Source organism: Homalodisca vitripennis, chromosome 8 (genome assembly GCF_021130785.1).
Source record: "Homalodisca vitripennis isolate AUS2020 chromosome 8, UT_GWSS_2.1, whole genome shotgun sequence".
NCBI classification, from domain to species: Eukaryota; Metazoa; Arthropoda; class Insecta; order Hemiptera; family Cicadellidae; genus Homalodisca; species Homalodisca vitripennis.
In genome coordinates, this window is record NC_060214.1 from 16,948,761 (window position 1) to 16,970,180 (window position 21,420).

At 39.5% G+C, this 21,420-nt stretch overlaps 1 protein-coding gene across 1 annotated transcript in view; it reads left to right on the plus strand.

Annotated features, from left to right (window-relative positions):
• LOC124367364 (SCO-spondin-like) overlaps positions 1-21,420 on the plus strand; it is an 81,111-nt gene that overhangs the window by 12,202 nt on the left and 47,489 nt on the right. Inside the window, exons 2-3 of the mRNA XM_046824124.1 lie at positions 13,589-13,730; positions 15,170-15,301. Coding sequence (XP_046680080.1) covers positions 13,589-13,730; positions 15,170-15,301 — 274 coding nt within the window. The remainder of the gene's footprint in view (positions 1-13,588; positions 13,731-15,169; positions 15,302-21,420) is intronic.

The following is a 21,420-nucleotide window of genomic DNA, read 5'->3' on the forward strand; positions in this document are numbered from 1 at the left end:
ATTGAGTGCACTGCGACGTTTTAGACACAATCTCTAAGCATGGTAGAGTAACCGAGTTTTCTACACGTAACGTAGCTATGTGTATGCCTCTTTACATATACTACACTAAATTTTGTAGTATAGGTGTTTATGACGTCAAACTATGTAAAGAATTCATTTTGAGCTTCCTTGTCGCCAAATTTCTTTGGGTCTCTTCAGACGAACATGACTCCATCCAGGAGTCAAGCGTGTGACGGCGTAGGATTGTAGACGCTGCACTAAGAGGAAGGTTAACTGGAGCTAAACTCAACATTCATTTATACGACATTTTGCATGAGCTTAGGATAGAATCCTTAAACAGATGGAATACATTATGCCACCCGAAAATCAATACGTGTTTTCTACTGAAAAACGCAGATTTTGTTTTGCATAGTTTTTCAGAGACAAGCGAATTCGGTTAGAATTCAACAAGATGTTTACGAAACGTTTCAGTAAATTTATGCACTACAGAATCTAGGTTTGTACCCTTCCAAGTTTAATTGGCTGGGCTTTTAACATTATCTCTCCCGTTATCTGACGACATGTTTGTGTGTCCATCTGCTTACGCGGTAACTTACGAAGGAATTAATTTGTGGGTGACAACCAGCAGGGATCACTTTTGGTTGGTTTATACCTTCCAGTTGAACCTACACTGGGCACAACAAAAACGGGTGTGTCACTTAAGTCTGGGTAACTTTATGGATGTCCAGGAGCGGCACATCACTAACCGAAAATGTCGAGATGCTGTTGTAATTCGATAGGTCTAGTCTACTGCGGAAGATGACTTGGAGTTGGTGGGGTTCGAGTCAACGGCTTTGCCACTCTCAACATAAGGGTGTGCCACCCCCTGTCTGCTTTGACTGGAGAGGCTGGTTCAGTACTGGTCTTCCCTTCTTTTGAGGAGACATGTTTTAGTATACTGAATTTTTCCTCATGGATCTCGACAGGAGGCGGCCCCTACCCAAACCTTACCCATCCAGAATATCCTGTCACTCCGGAAGCAGCGGAAAGGTCCTTATAGGACTAAGTGCAATGTCTTAAGAGAACAAAAAATTGTGGGTGAATTTAGCTGTGAACTCCACCTCTGCTACTTGTATATCTAAATTAAAAATGGTAAACGATGGTCCATTAGGGGTCGCTATCAGGACCAGGATGTTGTGTGCTGTGCAGCGAACACGATGCCTCCCACGCTGACTCGTGTGTTAACCTTGTAAAGTATATATCACTGACCTGAAAGCATGTTTATATTCATAATAAACACTCTATTTATATTTCACCTTCCAAGGACAAAATTCTGGTGAAGAAGTTGCTTCAGTGAAAGTGTTCCTTTTCCTTATGTAAAGTATCTGTGTAAACTCCATGTGGTGCCAGTAAAGACCACTGCCGTGAAAGACTCACACTGACTCGAGTTACAACTCTCCAGTTGATTTGTTACTTGACTGAAATATGTTTTATTTTAGTCAAGTAGCTTTACCGATTACTTGACGGAATACCTGTGTGTTGTTTAGTAATGGTGAAACCAGGCTTTAGTTTATGCTTGACAATTAAGATTGGATTTAAAAAATTACTAGTTGGAATCAGTTTTTGCCTCTTCATCTCACCTAATCGTTGCTAAGCTCAGAAACTAAATTCTGCTTGATGTATTCTATTGACTCACTTTAGCCTAGTAATATAGTTGAACCAGTACAATCTTTAATTAGAACAAAAGCGTTTCGTTCAATTAGAGTCGTATAATCAGCATACTGCACGACTTTTCTCGTGTGGCAGTGATGATTTTGTCATTGACATAAAGCAGGGAGGGAATTGGACTGAGAATGGATCCTTGAGAGATCCCATAACTTATTTTTTTAGAATTGGAAACATGATTAGAGATTCGGATAACTTGAGTACTTTGACTTAGGAATGAACTAAGCCACGTGAGAGGCACGCCTCGAATACCATGAAATTCCAGTCTGTCAAGAATATGTTCAACACAGTCAAACGCTTTAGATAAATCAAAAACACTTTTGTGATTTCGACTTTCCAGTCCCCCTACAATCATATTGACAAGACCCACAATTATTGTATCTATTGTCGATTTGCCCTTTTTGAAGCCAAATTGATCATTTGAGAGCTGACTGTGTTTGTTAAAAAATGGAACCACTCTCACTAAAAAAACTTTTAAAATATTTTGCTTAAAATAGGCAAAATCGAGACAGGCCAATAATTATTTATGAGCGTAGGGTCGTTTTCATAAAATTGCGGTTACTTTTGACATCTTCAGGAGTGATGAAAAACTCCCAATTGTAATGAATTTATTAATGCGGTCAGAGGCCTCACAATATGCTTCGAGCATTTATTTATGAGGCAAATTCCGACTGAATTAAGATCGTTCGAGTTTTTGGCTGGGAGCTGCTGAATAATTCTGACGAGTTCTTTCTCGTCAACCGGTGCCAAGCCCATAGAGGCTGATGGAATTTGTCTTCCCGTGGAGTTTGCTTGAGGACCTGATGGGCGAGAGCCTTGGTCACAAGCCACAGTTGCAAAAAACCTGTTGAACTCGTTAGGCACCTCAGTTCCATCATCAACAAGCCGACCACCAATTTTGATGGATTTTATTTATTGCTAATGATGCCCCCCAAATAGTTTTAGAGCGTTTTTTGGAAGATGTAATCTTTTTTGAGACATCATATACTTTTTATGCTTGGATCACCTTTCTATAAATCATTTTTATGTCCGGAAAAATGTTTAAAATTGTCGTCTCGAGATTGCTTATAAATTTTGGAGTAAAATTTTCGAGAGTAAAGTTTTTCTCTCGAGATTAGAATTCCTTTAGTGATCCACCTATCGTTTGTCTTTGGTTGGCAAATTTTGATAGTTCTTTTTAGACAACTTAGATCTAAATAAAAGTGCACATAACTGACTTAGATCTAAATAAAAGTGCACATAACTGTTAAAGGTTTCAAACTGTTGGTCCACTGATTGGAATAATTTAGAAAGTCCCACTTTTCTTTCGAAGGGGGGGGTTTCTGGCCGTGTGTCTTTTACGTTTTTGGAAATTTTGGGCTCCCGTATGAATTTTGTTCCACTAATTACGGCAGAAATCGCTGTATTTACCACAGACACTGCGATATTAGTGAGGGTGGAGATAGCATTGTCAATAACCGATTTGAAATTCGGCTGAAGAAGCATAATTCTGTTCATTCTGCCAACTTTAGACCTATAATCATCACTTCATCAGTAGTCAGACACCTCCATAGAATTTTAGATGAGCATCTTCGGAAGGTGGACGTAATTGATTTGTGTGTTGATTCTATTATAGCTGTGTTATCGTAGCAGTTACTAGAACAAACTTTGTCGATAGTTCGGTTGAAATCGCATCACGCTGCTTCTTTAGGCTTTAATATGATGTTGGGCTGAGATATCCTCATCCCATTCCATTATGTTGGCCGAGTTGGGGATTTCAAATGGATTTCGAAAGTACCTGAAGAAGCTCTATGGGCGATGATCGACGGAGTTTGAAGGGATGTCGGAAATCACGGGCTTATTTCTTCAGTCATGGCGTAAGAGTAGGCGATTCGTATTGTTGATTTTCTATATTGTGTTTGGTAGTTTTGTTATAGGGTTCGCTTCCCGATATGTGGAGATTGAGAGCCATGGTCAGTACTTTGCCTTTTACTACTGATGAAATGATCTTTCTCAATTCACGTTTGCTCTGGTAGGGCCTTCAAACTACACTGGATCTGGTAGAAAGACTAACGCAGGAGCTTTTCATCATGATGGTGTATGCGATATTTTATCGGTAATTGAAATGTTGCAGCCACATTGATAGTTACAGTTCCCCATTTATTTCCCAAATGCAAATAGAGAATGGCGTGATCTCGATGAGGATTTGAAAGTTAAGCCAGTGTTGGACTCGGTAAAGTTGAGTCAGGACTTTGTCTTCTATATTGAGATTAAGTAGAGAATGGCGTGATCTCGATGAGGATTTGAAAGTTAAGCCAGTGTTGGACTCGGTAAAGTTGAGTCAGGACTTTGTCTTCTATATTGAGATTAAGTAGAGAATGGCGTGATCTCGATGAGGATTTGAAAGTTAAGCCAGTGTTGGACTCGGCAAAGTTGAGTCAGGACTTTGTCTTCTATATTGAGATTAAGTAGAGAATGGCGTGATCTCGATGAGGATTTGAAAGTTAAGCCAGTGTTGGACTCGGTAAAGTTGAGTCAGGACTTTGTCTTCTATATTGAGATTAAGTAGAGAATGGCGTGATCTCGATGAGGATTTGAAAGTTAAGCCAGTGTTGGACTCGGCAAAGTTGAGTCAGGACTTTGTCTTCTATATTGAGATTAAGTAGAGAATGGCGTGATCTCGATGAGGATTTGAAAGTTAAGCCAGTGTTGGACTCGGTAAAGTTGAGTCAGGACTTTGTCTTCTATATTGAGATTAAGTAGAGAATGGCGTGATCTCGATGAGGATTTGAAAGTTAAGCCAGTGTTGGACTCGGCAAAGTTGAGTCAGGACTTTGTCTTCTATATTGAGATTAAGTAGAGAATGGCGTGATCTCGATGAGGATTTTGAAAGTTAAGCCAGTGTTGGACTCGGCAAAGTTGAGTCAGGACTTTGTCTTCTATATTGAGATTAAGTAGAGAATGGCGTGATCTCGATGAGGATTTGAAAGTTAAGACCAGTGTTGGACTCGGCAAAGTTGAGTCAGGACTTTGTCTTCTATATTGAGATTAAGTAGAGAATGGCGTGATCTCGATGAGGATTTTGAAAGTTAAGCCAGTGTTGGACTCGGCAAAGTTGAGTCAGGACTTTGTCTTCTATATTGAGATTAAGTAGAGAATGGCGTGATCTCGATGAGGATTTGAAAGTTAAGCCAGTGTTGGACTCGGCAAAGTTGAGTCAGGACTTTGTCTTCTATATTGAGATTAAGTAGAGAATGGGCGTGATCTCGATGAGGATTTGAAAGTTAAGCCAGTGTTGGACTCGGTAAAGTTGAGTCAGGACTTTGTCTTCTATATTGAGATTAAGTAGAGAATGGCGTGATCTCGATGAGGATTTGAAAGTTAAGCCAGTGTTGGACTCGGTAAAGTTGAGTCAGGACTTTGTCTTCTATATTGAGATTAAGTAGAGAATGGGCGTGATCTCGATGAGGATTTGAAAGTTAAGCCAGTGTTGGACTCGGCAAAGTTGAGTCAGGACTTTGTCTTCTATATTGAGGATTAAGTAGAGAATGGCGTGATCTCGATGAGGATTTGAAAGTTAAGCCAGTGTTGGACTCGGTAAAGTTGAGTCAGGACTTTGTCTTCTATATTGAGATTAAGTAGAGAATGGCGTGATCTCGATGAGGATTTGAAAGTTAAGCCAGTGTTGGACTCGGTAAAGTTGAGTCAGGACTTTTGTCTTCTATATTGAGATTAAGTAGAGAATGGCGTGATCTCGATGAGGATTTGAAAGTTAAGCCAGTGTTGGACTCGGTAAAGTTGAGTCAGGATTTGTCTCTATATTGAATTAAGTAGAGAATCTGATCGATGAGGATTTGAAAGTTAAGCCAGTGTGATTGGCTCGGTAAAGACTTTGTGGATCTCGATGAGGATTTGAAAGTTAAGCCAGTGTTGGACTCGGTAAAGTTGAGTCAGGACTTTGTCTTCTTAAGTAATGGCGTGATCTCGATGAGGATTTGAAAGTTTGAGAGTTGAGTCAGGACTTTGTCTTCTATATTGAGTAGAGAATGGCGTGATCTCGATTTGAAAGTTAAGCCAGTGTTGGACTCGGCAAAGTGAGTCAAGCTATATTGAGATTAAGTAGAGAATGGCGTGACGATGAGGATTTGAAAGTTAAGCCAGTGTTTGGACTCGGTAAAGTTGAGTCAGGACTTTGTCTTCTATTTTGAAGATTAAGTAGAGAATGCGTGATTCTCGATGAGGATTTGAAAGTAGTGTTGGACTCGGCAAAGTTGAGTCAGGACTTTGTCTTCTATATTGATTAGTAGAGAAATGGCGTGATCTCGATGAGGATTTGAAAGTTAAGCCAGTGTTGGACTCGGTAAAGTTGATCAGGACTTTGTCTTCTATATTGAGATTAAGTAGAGAATGGCGTGATCTCGATGAGGATTTGAAAGTTAAGGCAGTGTTGGACTCGGTAAAGTTGAGTCAGGACTTTGTCTTCTATATTGAGATTAAGTAGAGAATGGCGTGATCTCGATGAGGATTTGAAAGTTAAGCCAGTTGTTGGACCGTTGAGTCAGGACTTTGTCTTCTATATTGAGATTAGTAGAGAATGGCGTGATCACGATGAGATTTGAAAGTTAAGCCAGTGTTGGACTCGGTAAAGTTGAGTCAGGACTTTGTCTTCTATATTGAGATTAAAGTAGAGAAGTTAGCCAGTGTTGGACTCGGTAAAGTTGAGTCAGGACTTTGTCTTCTATTTTGAGATTAAGTAGAGGATCTCGATGAGGATTTGAAAGTTAAGCCAGTGTTGGACTATATTGAGATTAAGTAGAGAATGGCGTGATCTCGATGAGGATTGGAAAAGTTAAGCCAGTGTTGGACTCGGTAAAGTTGAGTCAGGACTTTGTCTTCTATATTGAGATTAAGTAGAGAATGGCGTGATCTCGATGAGGATTTGAAAGTTAAGCCAGTGTTGGACTCGGCAAAGTTGAGTCAGGACTTTGTCTTCTATATTGAGATTAAGTAGAGAATGGCGTGATCTCGATGAGGATTTGAAAGTTAAGCCAGTGTTGGACTCGGTAAAGTTGAGTCAGGACTTTGTCTTCTATATTGAGATTAAGTAGAGAATGGCGTGATCTCGATGAGGATTTGAAAGTTAAGCCAGTGTTGGACTCGGTAAAGTTGAGTCAGGACTTTGTCTTCTATATTGAGATTAAGTAGAGAATGGCGTGATCTCGATGAGGATTTGAAAGTTAAGCCAGTGTTGGACTCGGCAAAGTTGAGTCAGGACTTTGTCTTCTATATTGAGATTAAGTAGAGAATGGCGTGATCTCGATGAGGATTTGAAAGTTAAGCCAGTGTTGGACTCGGTAAAGTTGAGTCAGGACTTTGTCTTCTATATTGAGATTAAGTAGAGAATGGCGTGATCTCGATGAGGATTTGAAAGTTAAGCCAGTGTTGGACTCGGTAAAGTTGAGTCAGGACTTTGTCTTCTATATTGAGATTAAGTAGAGAATGGCGTGATCTCGATGAGGATTTGAAAGTTAAGCCAGTGTTGGACTCGGTAAAGTTGAGTCAGGACTTTGTCTTCTATATTGAGATTAAGTAGAGAATGGCGTGATCTCGATGAGGATTTGAAAGTTAAGCCAGTGTTGGACTCGGTAAAGTTGAGTCAGGACTTTGTCTTCTATATTGAGATTAAGTAGAGAATGGCGTGATCTCGATGAGGATTTGAAAGTTAAGCCAGTGTTGGACTCGGCAAAGTTGAGTCAGGACTTTGTCTTCTATATTGAGATTAAGTAGAGAAGGCACTATTGAGATCACAACGATTGAAATCTTGACCTTCTTTTCATTATTCTTCTCTACTAAAGTTTGTGTGTACGTAAAGATGAGATTTGTTTGTACGATTCGGCGATGGCTACGGATGGCCTGTCGATTACAAGCTTACCACGGTTCAGTACACAACTGTGGATTAGTCTCTCTTTATGACGTTTGATTCTTGGCAGTGAGCAAACCCTGTGTCACCATCGTCCACGGTTGTTAAGTCAGATTCCCGTTCCAAATGGCCCGTTCTAAATAGTGGTTATGTAGGCCAGAGTACTTGACAGATGATCTGGTTATTGAACTCAAGGCACTTTCACAATCATATAACTAACTCCTCACAGGATGCGCGCGAAAAGGGGAAGACGGAGTTTAAATGTTCATGTCTTGTATGTCCTGGAAGCTAAGACATGATTTAAAGTTGCTAACTCAGTGGGTTGAATCAAAAACCGAGATAGTAAATTCAACAACATGAATGGTATTATCGCATGCTAGTTTGACTTTGGCTTGTACCAGCCTAGAAGAAGAGTGATTTGATTCGCATGAAGGACACTGTAAGGATTGTGGGCATGCTGCAAAGCCGATAAAGTACCGTGATAAACTGCTTGTAAGGCTGAATCTATCAATGTCGAGTCCGCTTTGTGTACGATCCTTCAGCGTGGAGCACTGAGATAGAGTTGCTCAGTAGTGTCACCGTTAGTGGTATACGATGAACACCTGAACTGCATGGGCTGTCCGTATGCCTATTCCATGTGTGGGGTTCAAGTGACTTGAACTGGTATCTTTCTTTTGAAACGGGTGCCATTGTAATGAAACTGGCGTTTTCTTGTTGCAACATTGAGAATTAATTTTCATGTTGAAATGAGTGTCAATATTGGATAATATGTCTATATGTTGGAACGGTGGGTGTCTTTATTACAAAGTTTGAGTCATAATGAATGTCTTTGATGGACGGGTGTCTTTATGTTGGAACTGTGGGGTGGAATCTTAATGGTTGTCTTTGTCGGACGGGTGTCTTTATGTTGTTACGGCGGGGTGGAGTCTTCATGGTTGTCTTTGTTGGACGGGTGTCTTTATGTTGGAACGGCGGGGTGGAGTCTTAATGGTTGTCTTTGTCGGACGGGTGTCTTTATGTTGGAACGGCGGGGTGGAGTCTTAATGGTTGTCTTTGTTGAACGGGTGTCTTTATGTTGGAACGGCGGGGTGGAGTCTTAATGGTTGTCTTTGTTGGACGGGTGTCTTTATGTTGGAACGGCGGGGTGGAGTCTTAATGGTTGTCTTTGTTGGACGGGTGTCTCTATGTTGGAACGGCGGGGTGGAGTCTTAATGGTTGTCTTTGTTGGACGGGTGTCTTTATGTTGGAACGGCGGGGTGGAGTCTTAATGGTTGTCTTTGTCGGACGGGTGTCTTTATGTTGGAACGGCGGGGTGGAGTCTTAATGGTTGTCTTTGTTGGACGGGTGTCTTTATGTTGGAACGGCGGGGTGGAGTCTTAATGGTTGTCTTTGTTGGACGGGTGTCTTTATGTTGGAACGGCGGGGTGGAGTCTTAATGGTTGTCTTTGTTGGACGGGTGTCTTTATGTTGGAACGGCGGGGTGGAGTCTTAATGGTTGTCTTTGTTGGACGGGTGTCTTTATGTTGGAACGGCGGGGTGGAGTCTTAATGGTTGTCTTTGTTGGACGGGTGTCTTTATGTTGGAACGGCGGGGTGGAGTCTTAATGGTTGTCTTTGTTGGACGGGTGTCTTTATGTTGGAACGGCGGGGTGGAGTCTTAATGGTTGTCTTTGTTGGACGGGTGTCTTTATGTTGGAACGGCGGGGTGGAGTCTTAATGGTTGTCTTTGTCGGACGGGTGTCTTTATGTTGGAACGGCGGGGTGGAGTCTTAATGGTTGTCTTTGTCGGACGGGTGTCTTTATGTTGGAACGGCGGGGTGGAGTCTTAATGGTTGTATTTGTTGGATGGGTGTCTTTATGTTGGAACGGCAGGTGTCTTTATTTTGAAACGGGTGTCTTAATGTTGGAATGGGTGTATTTATACCTTTTGTTTTCGTTTGTCCTGCTGACAGTATGAAAATAGAAAATAGAGAAATATTAACAAAAGTAACTGATGTAAAATTGTTGATTAAAATACATTTTCTTCGCACTCGCAGACAGTTAATAAGCCGTTTTATATCCAGATTTAGCTATCGAACATAGAACCTCCTTAATACTACTGATGCACTGCTATACAAAACGTGTGCACCTCCAGGGGAAATATTAACAGCTAAAACAGTTCCCTGCGGTGTACCTCAGCATTAGACTAATATTGGCTCAACGCGCTTGCGTATTGCACAGGTAATTTAACGCCTTATCGACTCGGCCGGCGGAGTGCCGTTTGATGGTTGATGGCCGTTTGATAGGGCATGAGAGCGGCATTACACTATTGTGCGGCGTGGAGCGTTTCCCACAGCAGCTGTCCATCCGTCCGTCATTCCGACCAGCGCTAACGGAGATCCCGCACATGCCGACCAGGCGGGAACATGGGGTTCAGTCGAATCGTGCTCTTGCTCTCTTTGGGTTATGTACGTGTGCTGAAATTGTGCTTGCTTTAAAAGTCTATCTGCAAACGTAAAAGTATATAAACTTCACATGAAGCTTCTCGTGGGAAAGGTTGAATCAATGTGAATTTTGACTTCCCACCAGAGCTAAGTTATGTGTAGAAAACTCGGTTGCTGCATTGTGCCTTGGTATCCAGTAGCGCACCTGATGAGACAATAAGAATACCTCTTCACCTAGATTATACTGCATTTTGTAGTCTGAATGTCTCTGGTGTAGAAACGGTGCAAGGAGTTCATCTTGAGTTTCTTCGTCGCCGACTTTTTATGGGTCTCTTCAGACGAACATGACTCCTGATTCAAGGAGTCAAGTGTGTGACAGCATCAGATTTTAGATGCTGCTGATTTTAGAAGAAGGTGCTGAACTCAACATTCACCATATAATACCTGTTATAATCAATGACAACAAATCTTTTCCAATATTATTATTATTATTATTTTAAGAGTTTTTATTACTGACCAAGAGTCTTCAATTAAAAGAATATACCTGCCTAAGTGTTGTGAAAAACAGAATTAAACAATACGTAGTAAATTGTGCTCACTTATTGCAATGGTTTCACCATAATGATGTCATTAAATGTGAAATGGAGTTCGTTACCAGACTAGACCAAGGATATTTTTTTATGAAATGAAAACGTTTATTCTCTCTTCACAATCAATTAATTGCAACAAAGCAACAATAATATTGTATTTTTATACCTAGTTTTTGATCAAATAAAATGTTAATTAATTAGTATGTATTTTTCTGTTATTGAAAACATATTATAGCAGAATTTATGAAACAAAACAGAAACATAAGTTGTTTCAGAATTTCAGAACTGCTGAGAGAATAATTACACACGCAAGAGAAGACAAATTCTTCTGTTTTTGCGTGGCAGTCACCAGTATTTTTTATGTTCAATTTAGATTTGTATTGTTGTCTCCTCTGTTGTATTTGGAGAGTGATTTTTCCAGTGGATGAATGGCTTACTGTCTACATCCCAAGAACGATTATAACGATTACAGATTTCAACATGGGTTCAAACCTGGCTCACCTAATTCGTGTGGGCACTGCCTTTTCTTCTTACTTGGCATCAGCGATTATTTACAAAGTAAAACTAATCGCCAAACCCAATGCCTTAGCAGAGATTCAAACCAAGTCCTCGATCCAGTTTGGGAACCACTCAGCTACTAGTGACTTGTAAGAGGATGATTTGTTGTGGGTGGAAGACTGCAATATGGTTCTTCCCGGCCAACATTGCTCCAGTCGCAAAAAATTGGGTCGTTCACTTTGCCGGGCGTGCAATTGATTATACGGCAAGAGCGGTGCGTGCACGGCGAACCGCGCCTCGTCTTCCCCGGGCTTGGAGTCGACAGATAGGGGGATTTACGTGTCGGATAAAGTAAATACTCGTTTTACCCTAACTGTTTTTGGTTTAAACTTTCTTTTAGATGATTTTTCAAAAATTTCCCATTTTTCAGTTATACAGAAATTCAGTAACACTACGTTTCGTGATCCGCAATCTGAAGCGGAAGAAGAGTGTATCCGGAACCTGAGGAAGAGATAAGACCGCAGATTTCGAAACGTAGTATTACTAATTTTTTATAATTAAACTATGGCAAATGTCGGAAAATCCGAAGCGGTTCTTTTATCTTGAGTTAGTAATTCAATTCAATTAGTGTGAAATTTGGATCCTCACCATTTTTTCTTTAAACTTTGTTTTTGAAGATGGAAGAATTGTGAAGGAACAGGAGTTTCCGAACATTTCCCATCGTTCATATATACAGAAAATCAGTAACACTACGTTTCGTGATCTGCAATCTAAGCTATTCTTTTGGTAGAAGACTTTGTTCTGAAACTTGAGGAAGAAATATGATTGCAGGTCACAAAACGTAGTGTCACTAATTTTTGATACCTGGATGATGGCTGATGTCGGAAAATCCTGATCTGAAGTAGTTCTTGTATCTTGACTTTGGAATTCAATACTCAATTAGTACGCAATTTGGATCCTCACTATATTTTGGTTAAAGTATGTTTTTGAAGATGGAAGGATTTTGAAGGAAAAAGGATGGGATGTTCCAGATATTTCTCATTTTTCAGTGATTCAGAAAATCAGTAACACTACGTTTCATGGTCTGCAATCTGAAATCTTCCTGTGGAAGAAGAGTGTATCCGGAACTTGAGGAAGAGATCAGATCGCAGTATTTGAAAGGTAGTGTAACCGAAGTTTTTTATCACTGAACGTTGGAAAAAAATCGAAAAATTATAAGCAGTTCTTGTATTAATGACAGCAATTTAATACTCCTTTAATAGCAATTTTATCAATTATCGTCAAGGCTAATGTTTATAACGATTGTAATAGAATCAAATGTTACCAGGAGACAGTGCTGGTTGATTTTACAGGCCAAGCTCGAGATATAATATGAATCGCTGGTTTTTGCGCAACCGCCATTGACACTTTTGTTTACAACTGCTTATTGGCTACGAATGGTTTTAAATAACCATACGATTGAAATATTTGCCATTATTGTGTGTTATGGACATCGAGTGGGAATAAAACGGGAAACCTCGTATTAAAAAGTCACGTGCGTTGGAAGGTTGGATAGGCAGAGACCTCTAATTTTAATTTTTATTCCTATCCCTTTCTGGACCTCAGCCGTTGTGTGTGTTTAAATTTTTTTCCTGAGGGATTTTGTTAGGATTTCATTTGGCGTTAGTTACGCCTCTAGAGTGGTTTGAATTCGGTAAATGTTTGACTTATCGATTGATCTGATGGAAAGGTTGCTAAGTAATAGTAGATTAGATTAAAGGGCAAGTAATTTATTTCATTTCTATACTTGGATGTAAAGCCAAATAAATTTTCTGGTACACCTAAACATTTTCAAAATTGTTATTTAAAGCTTTAATTTTTTAATCTGATTTTTTAACGATTAAATATTTAAAAAACTCAAATAATGGTCATTAGATGTTATTAGCAAATTTAAATTTAACAAACGACAATTTGTGTTTCTATTTATCCTGGTCATAAATAATATTCAAAAACCGAAATGGAGAGGCTGGTAGGGAGTGACCCCACCACTTCTTTACCATCTCGCACAAACATAGTCGATCTAGTGGGCATCACTTTTACAGTTAGCTCCTCCCATTTACTTGGGATTGGTTTGGTAAGAAGTATTTGATCTTTAATCTTAACGGCAAAATGTGAAGTATAACGGCAAATCCAGGTCCGGCAGCGTGATTGTCTGGCCGTTTGGATTCCCCCCTTTTAGTGTCAACTTCCGGTTAGGTACTAGACTACTACAGTATGGTACAAAAATGTAATACTTAACTGTTTGTTGAACATGGCAATTAAAGGGTTATATAATATTTAATTACGATTTTATGTAAAAACGTAGGTAAAAAACAAACAACAGCAAACCCTGGATTTCATCCGCTCTCTGGAGCTATACAGACGATAAAAAAATGTACAGTATGTAAATAGAGAAAATTTGAGTCATATTTACTTATTTCACCCCTTTGCCAACAGGCGGGGATGACCTCTTGCTCGGGCCTGGACACTGCCTGTACCGGAGACGACCAGTGCTCTACACAGTACTCCAGATGTAACCAGGGGCGCTGCTCTTGTCTCCCTTACTACGCACAGTACAACGGCACACAGTGCTTGCAGTGTAAGTAAGCTACAAGTAAGTGGCGCCTTTACACATGTCACAGACACTAACTCGGTTATCCGGACACGAATTATCCGGACTGTTCGGATAATCGAGAGTGCCGAGGAAACAGCCTAAGCTACAAGTGGCGCCTTTACACATGTCACAGACACTAACTCGGTTATCCGGACACGAATTATCCGGACTGTTCGGATAATCGAGAGTGCCGAGGAAACAGCCTAAGCTACAAGTGGCGCCTTTACACATGTCACAGACACTACCTCGGTTATCCGAACACGAATTATCCGGACTGTTCGGATAATCGAGAGTGCCGAGGAAACAGCCTAAGCTACAAGTAAGTGGCGCCTTTACACATGTCACAAACACTACCTCGGTTATCCGGACACGAATTATCCGGACTGTCTGGATAATCGAGAGTGCCGATGAAACTAAGCGTATTTAAAATGTCAAATTGAAAGTTTCAAAGTAGGTATAACTATTCAAACCAAGTCCTATGGTAACCGTTATTGTTTTAGTTCAAATATCTTGTATTTATTATATGTCCACGTTTCGAGGATTGGAATATAACCTCTTCATTAAACGTCAAAAAACCTTGAGGAGAAGCATAAGAAAAACTTAAGATTTAGCAAATGTGTGGCAATGAAGTTATACGAAACGTAATGATCTAGTTTTGTAACATATTTACTACGACGGCAAGTTTCCGAAATCCTATTATCCTTTTAAATTACATGCATGAGAGTACAAATAAACGCCAATACGACACTTCTTTATCTAGATTTAGTTCGAAAACAAAAATTGATTCTCTGGAATTAAATATCCGTATTGGCGTATTTCATAGATTTAATGGAGGGTATTGTGTGCAGTAGTGGTAGTTGCTAGCGAGTAACAAACGAATAAAGTACAGTTTACTTTGTTATAATGAAACATTAAACAACTTATGTGCGGGTTTTCGAGATCCATCCGGATAAACTAGATGTACGGACTAGCGGGGTCCGGATTTTTAGAGTCCCTTTGTAACTTTAAAAACCTACAGTGTTTCGTGTGCAATGAGAGGTGGACAGGAAACTGTGCTTAAGTTTTATACCGAGTACTGTTAAAATGTGTGCATGCAGTAATAATTCCGGAAGTAAAGTTGACCTTGAGAATTATCCGTGTTGCCCTACAAAGTCGGAATCGGGTGAAGTAGTTTTGTGGGACCAGGACATGCAGTGGTGGCTAGATTTTGTATTTTTAGTGTGAGTCCAATAATTAGAGAATCGTCTTCCAAAATAAAATTCATCAATTGTCGTCACGATTTAATATCTTTTTACACTACGAGTTATTAATACATTATTTACTTGTAAGTGTAAACCATCCCCCTATTATTGAAGCTAACACAGCTGAAGCCTGTTTAATACTATTAATTCTTGTATATTAATCTGGTGCTCTTTGGTTTCCAGCGACGCTCCTCGGCTTCGAATGCAAAGTGTCGGAGCAGTGTTCACAGAAGGTCGCCAACAGCACCTGCCTGGCGGGTGTGTGTCGCTGTGAACCGGGCTTCTTACAGTTCCGCAGACACACCTGTCTCTCCCGTAAGTACACTCTACCACCAAACTAGACTTTTGGTACAATAGCCCTGTCTCTCCCGTAAGTACACTCTATCACCAAACTACACCTTTGGTACAATAGCCCTGTCTCTCCCGTAAGTACACTCTATCACCAAACTACACTTTTGGTACAATAGCCCTGTCTCTCCCGTAAGTACACTCTATCACCAAACTACACTTTTGGTACAATAGCCCTGTCTCTCCCGTAAGTACACTCTACCACCAAACTACACTTTTGGTACAATAGCAGTTGCTTTTTACTCCTAATTTGTTATGCATTTTGTATGGTGCGAAGTCTTGAACATCTTGAGTACACATGGAATCTGTTCTATATCTTATGCTTACAATTTGGCGTTTATGTAAAAATAACGTATATTTAAGCACTTTAGTGGTAACTTCCGTACACAGAGTGTTCAATAAAAGTGTTCCAATATTTTGGGATTTTGTTCGACACATAAAAATGAGCAAAAACGTTCATATTAAGGTAGGCTATGTCATAAAACCTATCTCTATGTATTTATGTGTTTTTTTATAGAAAAATATATCTTTTGAACCAGTGAAGATTTTGAATTTATGAAACTTGGGAATTATATTAACCTTTATGAAAATAAAATATTAACAAAATCCTTTCACCTGTTTAAAATGTTTAAAATCAAATAACAAAGAAGCCGGTATAGTTATAAAAAATGCATAGCGTACCAACTATTTAGTAAGTTTTATACCAATTCTAACGGTACCAGTTTCAATGAAATCCTTAACGCATAACCGAGCACGGTCACTTTATAGGTGTGCTTGCACAAGCCGGGAGCACCTAAGATTTTGTCTTGTGATAGGCATCAGCTGTTTTAAATAGGTTATACAAATTTTACAAGATGCCAGCTTTTTGAAGGTTTTATGACAATTCCAACGGTACCTTTTCCAACCAAATCCGTTGACGCATAAGCGAGCACGGTCACTTTATAGGTAAGCTTCCACAAGCCGGGAGCAACTAAGATTTTGTCTTGTGATAGGCGTCAGCTGTTTTAAATAGGTTATACAAATTTTACAAGATGCCAGCTTTTTTGAAGGTTTTATGACAATTCCAACGGTACCTTTTCCAACCAAATCCGTTGACGCATAAGCGAGCACGGTCACTTTATAGGTAGGCTTGCACAAGCCGGGAGCAACTAAGATTTTGTCTTGTGATAGGCGTCAACTGTTTTAAATAGGTTATACAAATTTTACAAGATGCCAGCTTTTTTGAAAGTTGTATAAAATTTTAACGGTACCTTTTCCAACCAAATCCGTTGACGCATAAGCGAGCACGGTCACTTTAAAGACACGCTTGCACAAGCTGGGAGCTACAAACAACTGATACCTCTCAACTGGGACACGTTATGTGCTCCTTTTAACGTTTTCCATTAACTTATTCTAAATGAAGTTTCACTTATTCAAAACTCAGTGTATTTTATAAACTGTGTTTGAATCTCATGAGTTCAGATTAGGACTAGGAGAAAATGTGAAAATGGAGGTTTACATAAAAAGAAGTGTTGTCTTTACAGTTTTGTGGACAATATAATATTTATTTGTGTGTATATGTTTACGATTTTAGTTTTTTTTATATAGTAGTATCAGTTGTTGTGAGGAAATATTTTTTCAAGTACTATTTTGGATACAAAGCTCAAAAATTGTTTAAATAATTTTGGTAAGTACCATTTATGTGTTTTTAAAATAATAAATTAGCAGTATATGCATGTTTTATGTATTTTTCAATAAAAAGTTATTTGTAAAGAAAATTAAATAAAAATTAAGCAACTATCTAAAACCATTTTGATTTTATGGATGTTTTATTAAAATCGTTGAAATGGGCTTCACTTTTCGGACAATCGTTTTGATTGTGCTCTGTCACTAAAAGGGTTAATGTTTCCGAATAACATACATACATCTTTTTGTAAACCGAATAGCTTTTCAGAATGTTTGATCGGAGAGAAGAATTTGTGACGTGTTTATGTGAAAAAATTTATTTGTTTTATTGAAGATATTTATTGGGCAAGACGCATTGCCTACCTTCTTGTACAGTATTTCCCATAAATAACTCTGTATTGAATATTACTGCCAGTATAGAGTGACGCTAGTTAACTGCCAGACATGCATCTGAGGTTACGAATTTTATCAAGCAAATTAAGGAAAACTTTCATTCAGTCTGCCTCTGCATGATATACCAAGAACAAAAACCAACCTACAGACCTGAAATTGTGCACGAAGCTTTATTTCTGTATAAGGAACATCAAGTTAGATGCTGGTACATGTCATCCATAGAATGTGGCTGAGCATTAGCGAACATTGTTGGCCTTTTGGATAACCATAGTGGCAAGGTGAAATTGCAGAATAAGTCAATGTTTTTAACAAAACTAGTACGATGATATGGCGTTTTAACATGTGATATTAGCGAGCATTGTTGGCCTTTTGGATAACCATAGTGGCAAGGTGAAATTGCAGAATAAGTCAATGTTTTTAACAAAACTAGTAGCCTACGATGATATGGCGTTTTAACATGTGATATTAGCAAACATTGTTGGCCTTTTGGATAACCATAGTGGCAAGGTGAAAATTGCAGAATAAGTTAATGTTTTTAAAAAAACTAATACGATGATATGGCGTTTCAACAAGTGACATTAGCGAGCATTGTTGGCCTTTTGGATAACCATAGTGGCAAGGTGAAAATTGCAGAATAAGTTAATGTTTTTAACAAAACTAGTACGATGATATGGCGTTTCAACAAGTGACATTAGCGAGCATTGTTGGCCTTTTTGATAACCATAGTGGCAAGGTGAAAATTGCAGAATAAGTTAATGTTTTTAACAAAACTTGTACGATGATCTATGATGTTTTAACATGTGTAAACTTGAAGTTTTACATGTAACCTCAATGAAACCTGCTATGCGACACGAGCTGTAGCGTACTCTCGCCTTGATTTACTAATTGCTAGTAATTTAGGCATAGTTCATATATTTAGGGTTGACGATGAGGGACGAAGATCGTAGAGATGGGGTGTCGCGGCCAGTGGTGGGACTAGCACTCACTTGGCTTTGGGAGAGGGGGGGATAAATGTGATGAAAAAGCAAGCCACACGGGGGTTATGGGAAATAATAAATTGAAATAAATTACACCCTAATTCTAATTCACACATGTAAATGCTGTATTAAAACTAAGTTGTTTTGTTGTTTAGGAATATTTCTTAATACACTTGGACTTTTTTGGGGGTGGAGGTTCTATCTCCATCACCCTCCCACCTTAAGTTACGCCCTAGTACGATATGAAATGGAAAAGTAATGAAAGGAAATAATTTAAAAATTTTATAAACATAGAACAGGATTTTGCCGTATTTAAAGATCGAGTATTATAAATAAATAGTGTATGTTACATAGTTTTAATAAGTTTTGACATTTAAATTTTAATGAATGTCTTTCATTTGGATTCTTACATGCGCCCACATTAGAAATGTTTATTAGCTAATCATGGAAAAAGAAGATAAAGATTGGAGTTACGATAAATTAAGTATAGAATGAAGTACGTTGCATTCTGAACGATGGTGCAAGAACAGAGTCGGTGTGCTGGCTGAACACAACGTGTAGTAGCACGTAATAATCCTGCAAGAGCAGAGTCGGTATGCTGGTTGAACAGCACATGTAGTCGCACGTAATAATCCAGCAAGAGCAGAGTCGGTGTGCTGGCTGAACAGCACATGTAGTCGCACGTAATAATCCAGCAAGAGCAGAGTCGGTGTGCTGGCTGAACAGCACATGTAGTCGCACGTAATAATCCTGCAAGAGCAGAGTCGGTGTGCTGGCTGAACAGCACATGGAGTCGCACGTAATAATCCTGCAAGAGCAGAGTCGGTGTGCTGGCTGAACAGCACATGTAGTCGCACGTAATAATCCTGCAAGAGCAGAGTCGGTGTGCTGGCTGAACAGCACATGTAGTCGCACGTAATAATCTAGCAAGAGCAGAGTCGGTATGCTGGCTGAACAGCACATGTAGTCGCACGTAATAATCCTGCAAGAGCAGAGTCGGTGTGCTGGCTGAACAGCACATGTAGTCGCACGTAATAACCCTGCAAGAGCAGAGTCGGTATGCTGGCTGAACAGCACATGTAGTCGCACGTAATAATCCTTCAAGAGCAGAGTCGGTGTGCTGGCTGAACAGCACATGTAGTCGCACGTAATAATCCTGCAAGATCAGAGTCGGTATGCTGGCTGAACAGCACATGTAGTCGCACGTAATAATCCTGCAAGAGCAGGGTCGGTGTGCTGGCTGAACAGCACATGTAGTCGCACGTAATAATCCTGCAAGAGCAGGGTCGGTGTGCTGGCTGAACAGCACATGTAGTCGCACGTAATAATCCTGCAAGAGCAGGGTCGGTATGCTGGCTGAACAGCACATGTAGTCGCACGTAATAATCCTGCAAGAGCAGAGTCGGTGTGCTGGCTGAACAGCACATGTAGTCGCACGTAACAATCCTGCAAGAGCAGAGTCGGTGTGCTGGCTGAACAGCACATGTAGTCGCACGTAATAATCCTGCAAGAGCAGAGTCGGTGTGCTGGCTGAACAGCACATGTAGTCGCACGTAATAATCCTGCAAGAGCAGAGTCGGTGTGCTGGCTGAACAGCACATGTAGTCGCACGTAATAATCCTGCAAGAGCAGAGTCGGTGTGCTGGCTGAACAGCACATGTAGTCGCACGTAATAATCCTGCAAGAGCAGAGTCGGTGTGCTGGCTGAACAGCACATGTAGTCGCACGTAATAATCCTGCAAGAGCAGAGTCGGTGTGCTGGCTGAACAGCAAATGTAGTCGCACGTAATAATCCTGCAAGAGGAGGGTCGGTGTGCTGGCTGAACAGCACATGTAGTCGCACGTAATAATCCTGCAAGAGCAGAGTCGGTATGCTGGCTGAACAGCACATGTAGTGGCACGTAATAATCTTTCATGTAGAAGAAAAGTTTTTTCTAAGGAAATACTTATTTGGTAAGCTGGAACTTTTTCACTCCGGTGTCCAGTTGTCAATGACATGTTCTCCAGCCAGCCGTGATCCAAATGGTGATTCCAGGTTTTCTTACATCAGCTGTAAAACACCACTAGTAGTCTGGTTGGAAAATAATTTTTATCTCAGATCAGTAAATATTATGTTCATCCTATTACATGGTTTCTTTAAGTTTAATCAATTTGCGGAGAATAAACAGTTCTGAGTAATTAATTTACAGAAATCTTAAAATAAATTCCAATTCAATAGGTTTCGAAGATTAAACAAATGTTTCATATTAAAGTAATTAATATTCTGACCGTCCAAAAGTGTTGTTCGAGAATGTTGAAAATTAATGTTCAAAATTATCCGTTCAACGATAGCTTCCTCTGGGGTTGGACAGTGTTGAGAAAACCAGGTGAGACTCGAAAAACCACCCAACAATGAAATACTTAAATAACTATTAATTCTGAAAAATTGTGTTTTTGAGTGGAATATACATCTAAGCAAACTTTAAGAGATTGTCCTTTGGGTGATATAAACCAAATGTAACGAATTGTATTACCCATTCCGTTTCCTGTATGTGTGTCTGTCTGTATGTGGTATAAAATCAAATCAAATCAAATATTTATTTGTTGTAAACATGTTCACATGTATAACAAAGTCAACTTAAAAGGTTACTTAACCTAACTTAAAGAGTTAACAACTTCGTAAAATTCTGTTACATCGTATAAGCAGGTTGCAACTAGAAAGTTCTTTAGTTTTTGTCTAAATCTAGTGAGTGGCAGCTCTTTAATACCTTCCGGCAAAACATTAAACATTTTTATGCCTTGGTATAGAAAACTCTTCTGAGTTGCAGAGTATCTGCATCGTTCACTTATAAGTTTATTTTTGTTTCTAGTTGCATAGTTATGGACCTCAGACATTGCAGGCAAAAGTGCCAAGTTCCTCTTAACAAACAAGAGTGTGCTAAATATATACATAGAAGGCAATGAAAGGACACCTAACCTAATGAAGAGCTCTTTACAGTGGGCCTGCCAGTGTGCATCACAAATCAGACAAAATAATAAGGCAAATAATAATAAAAAAATAACTACTAAACT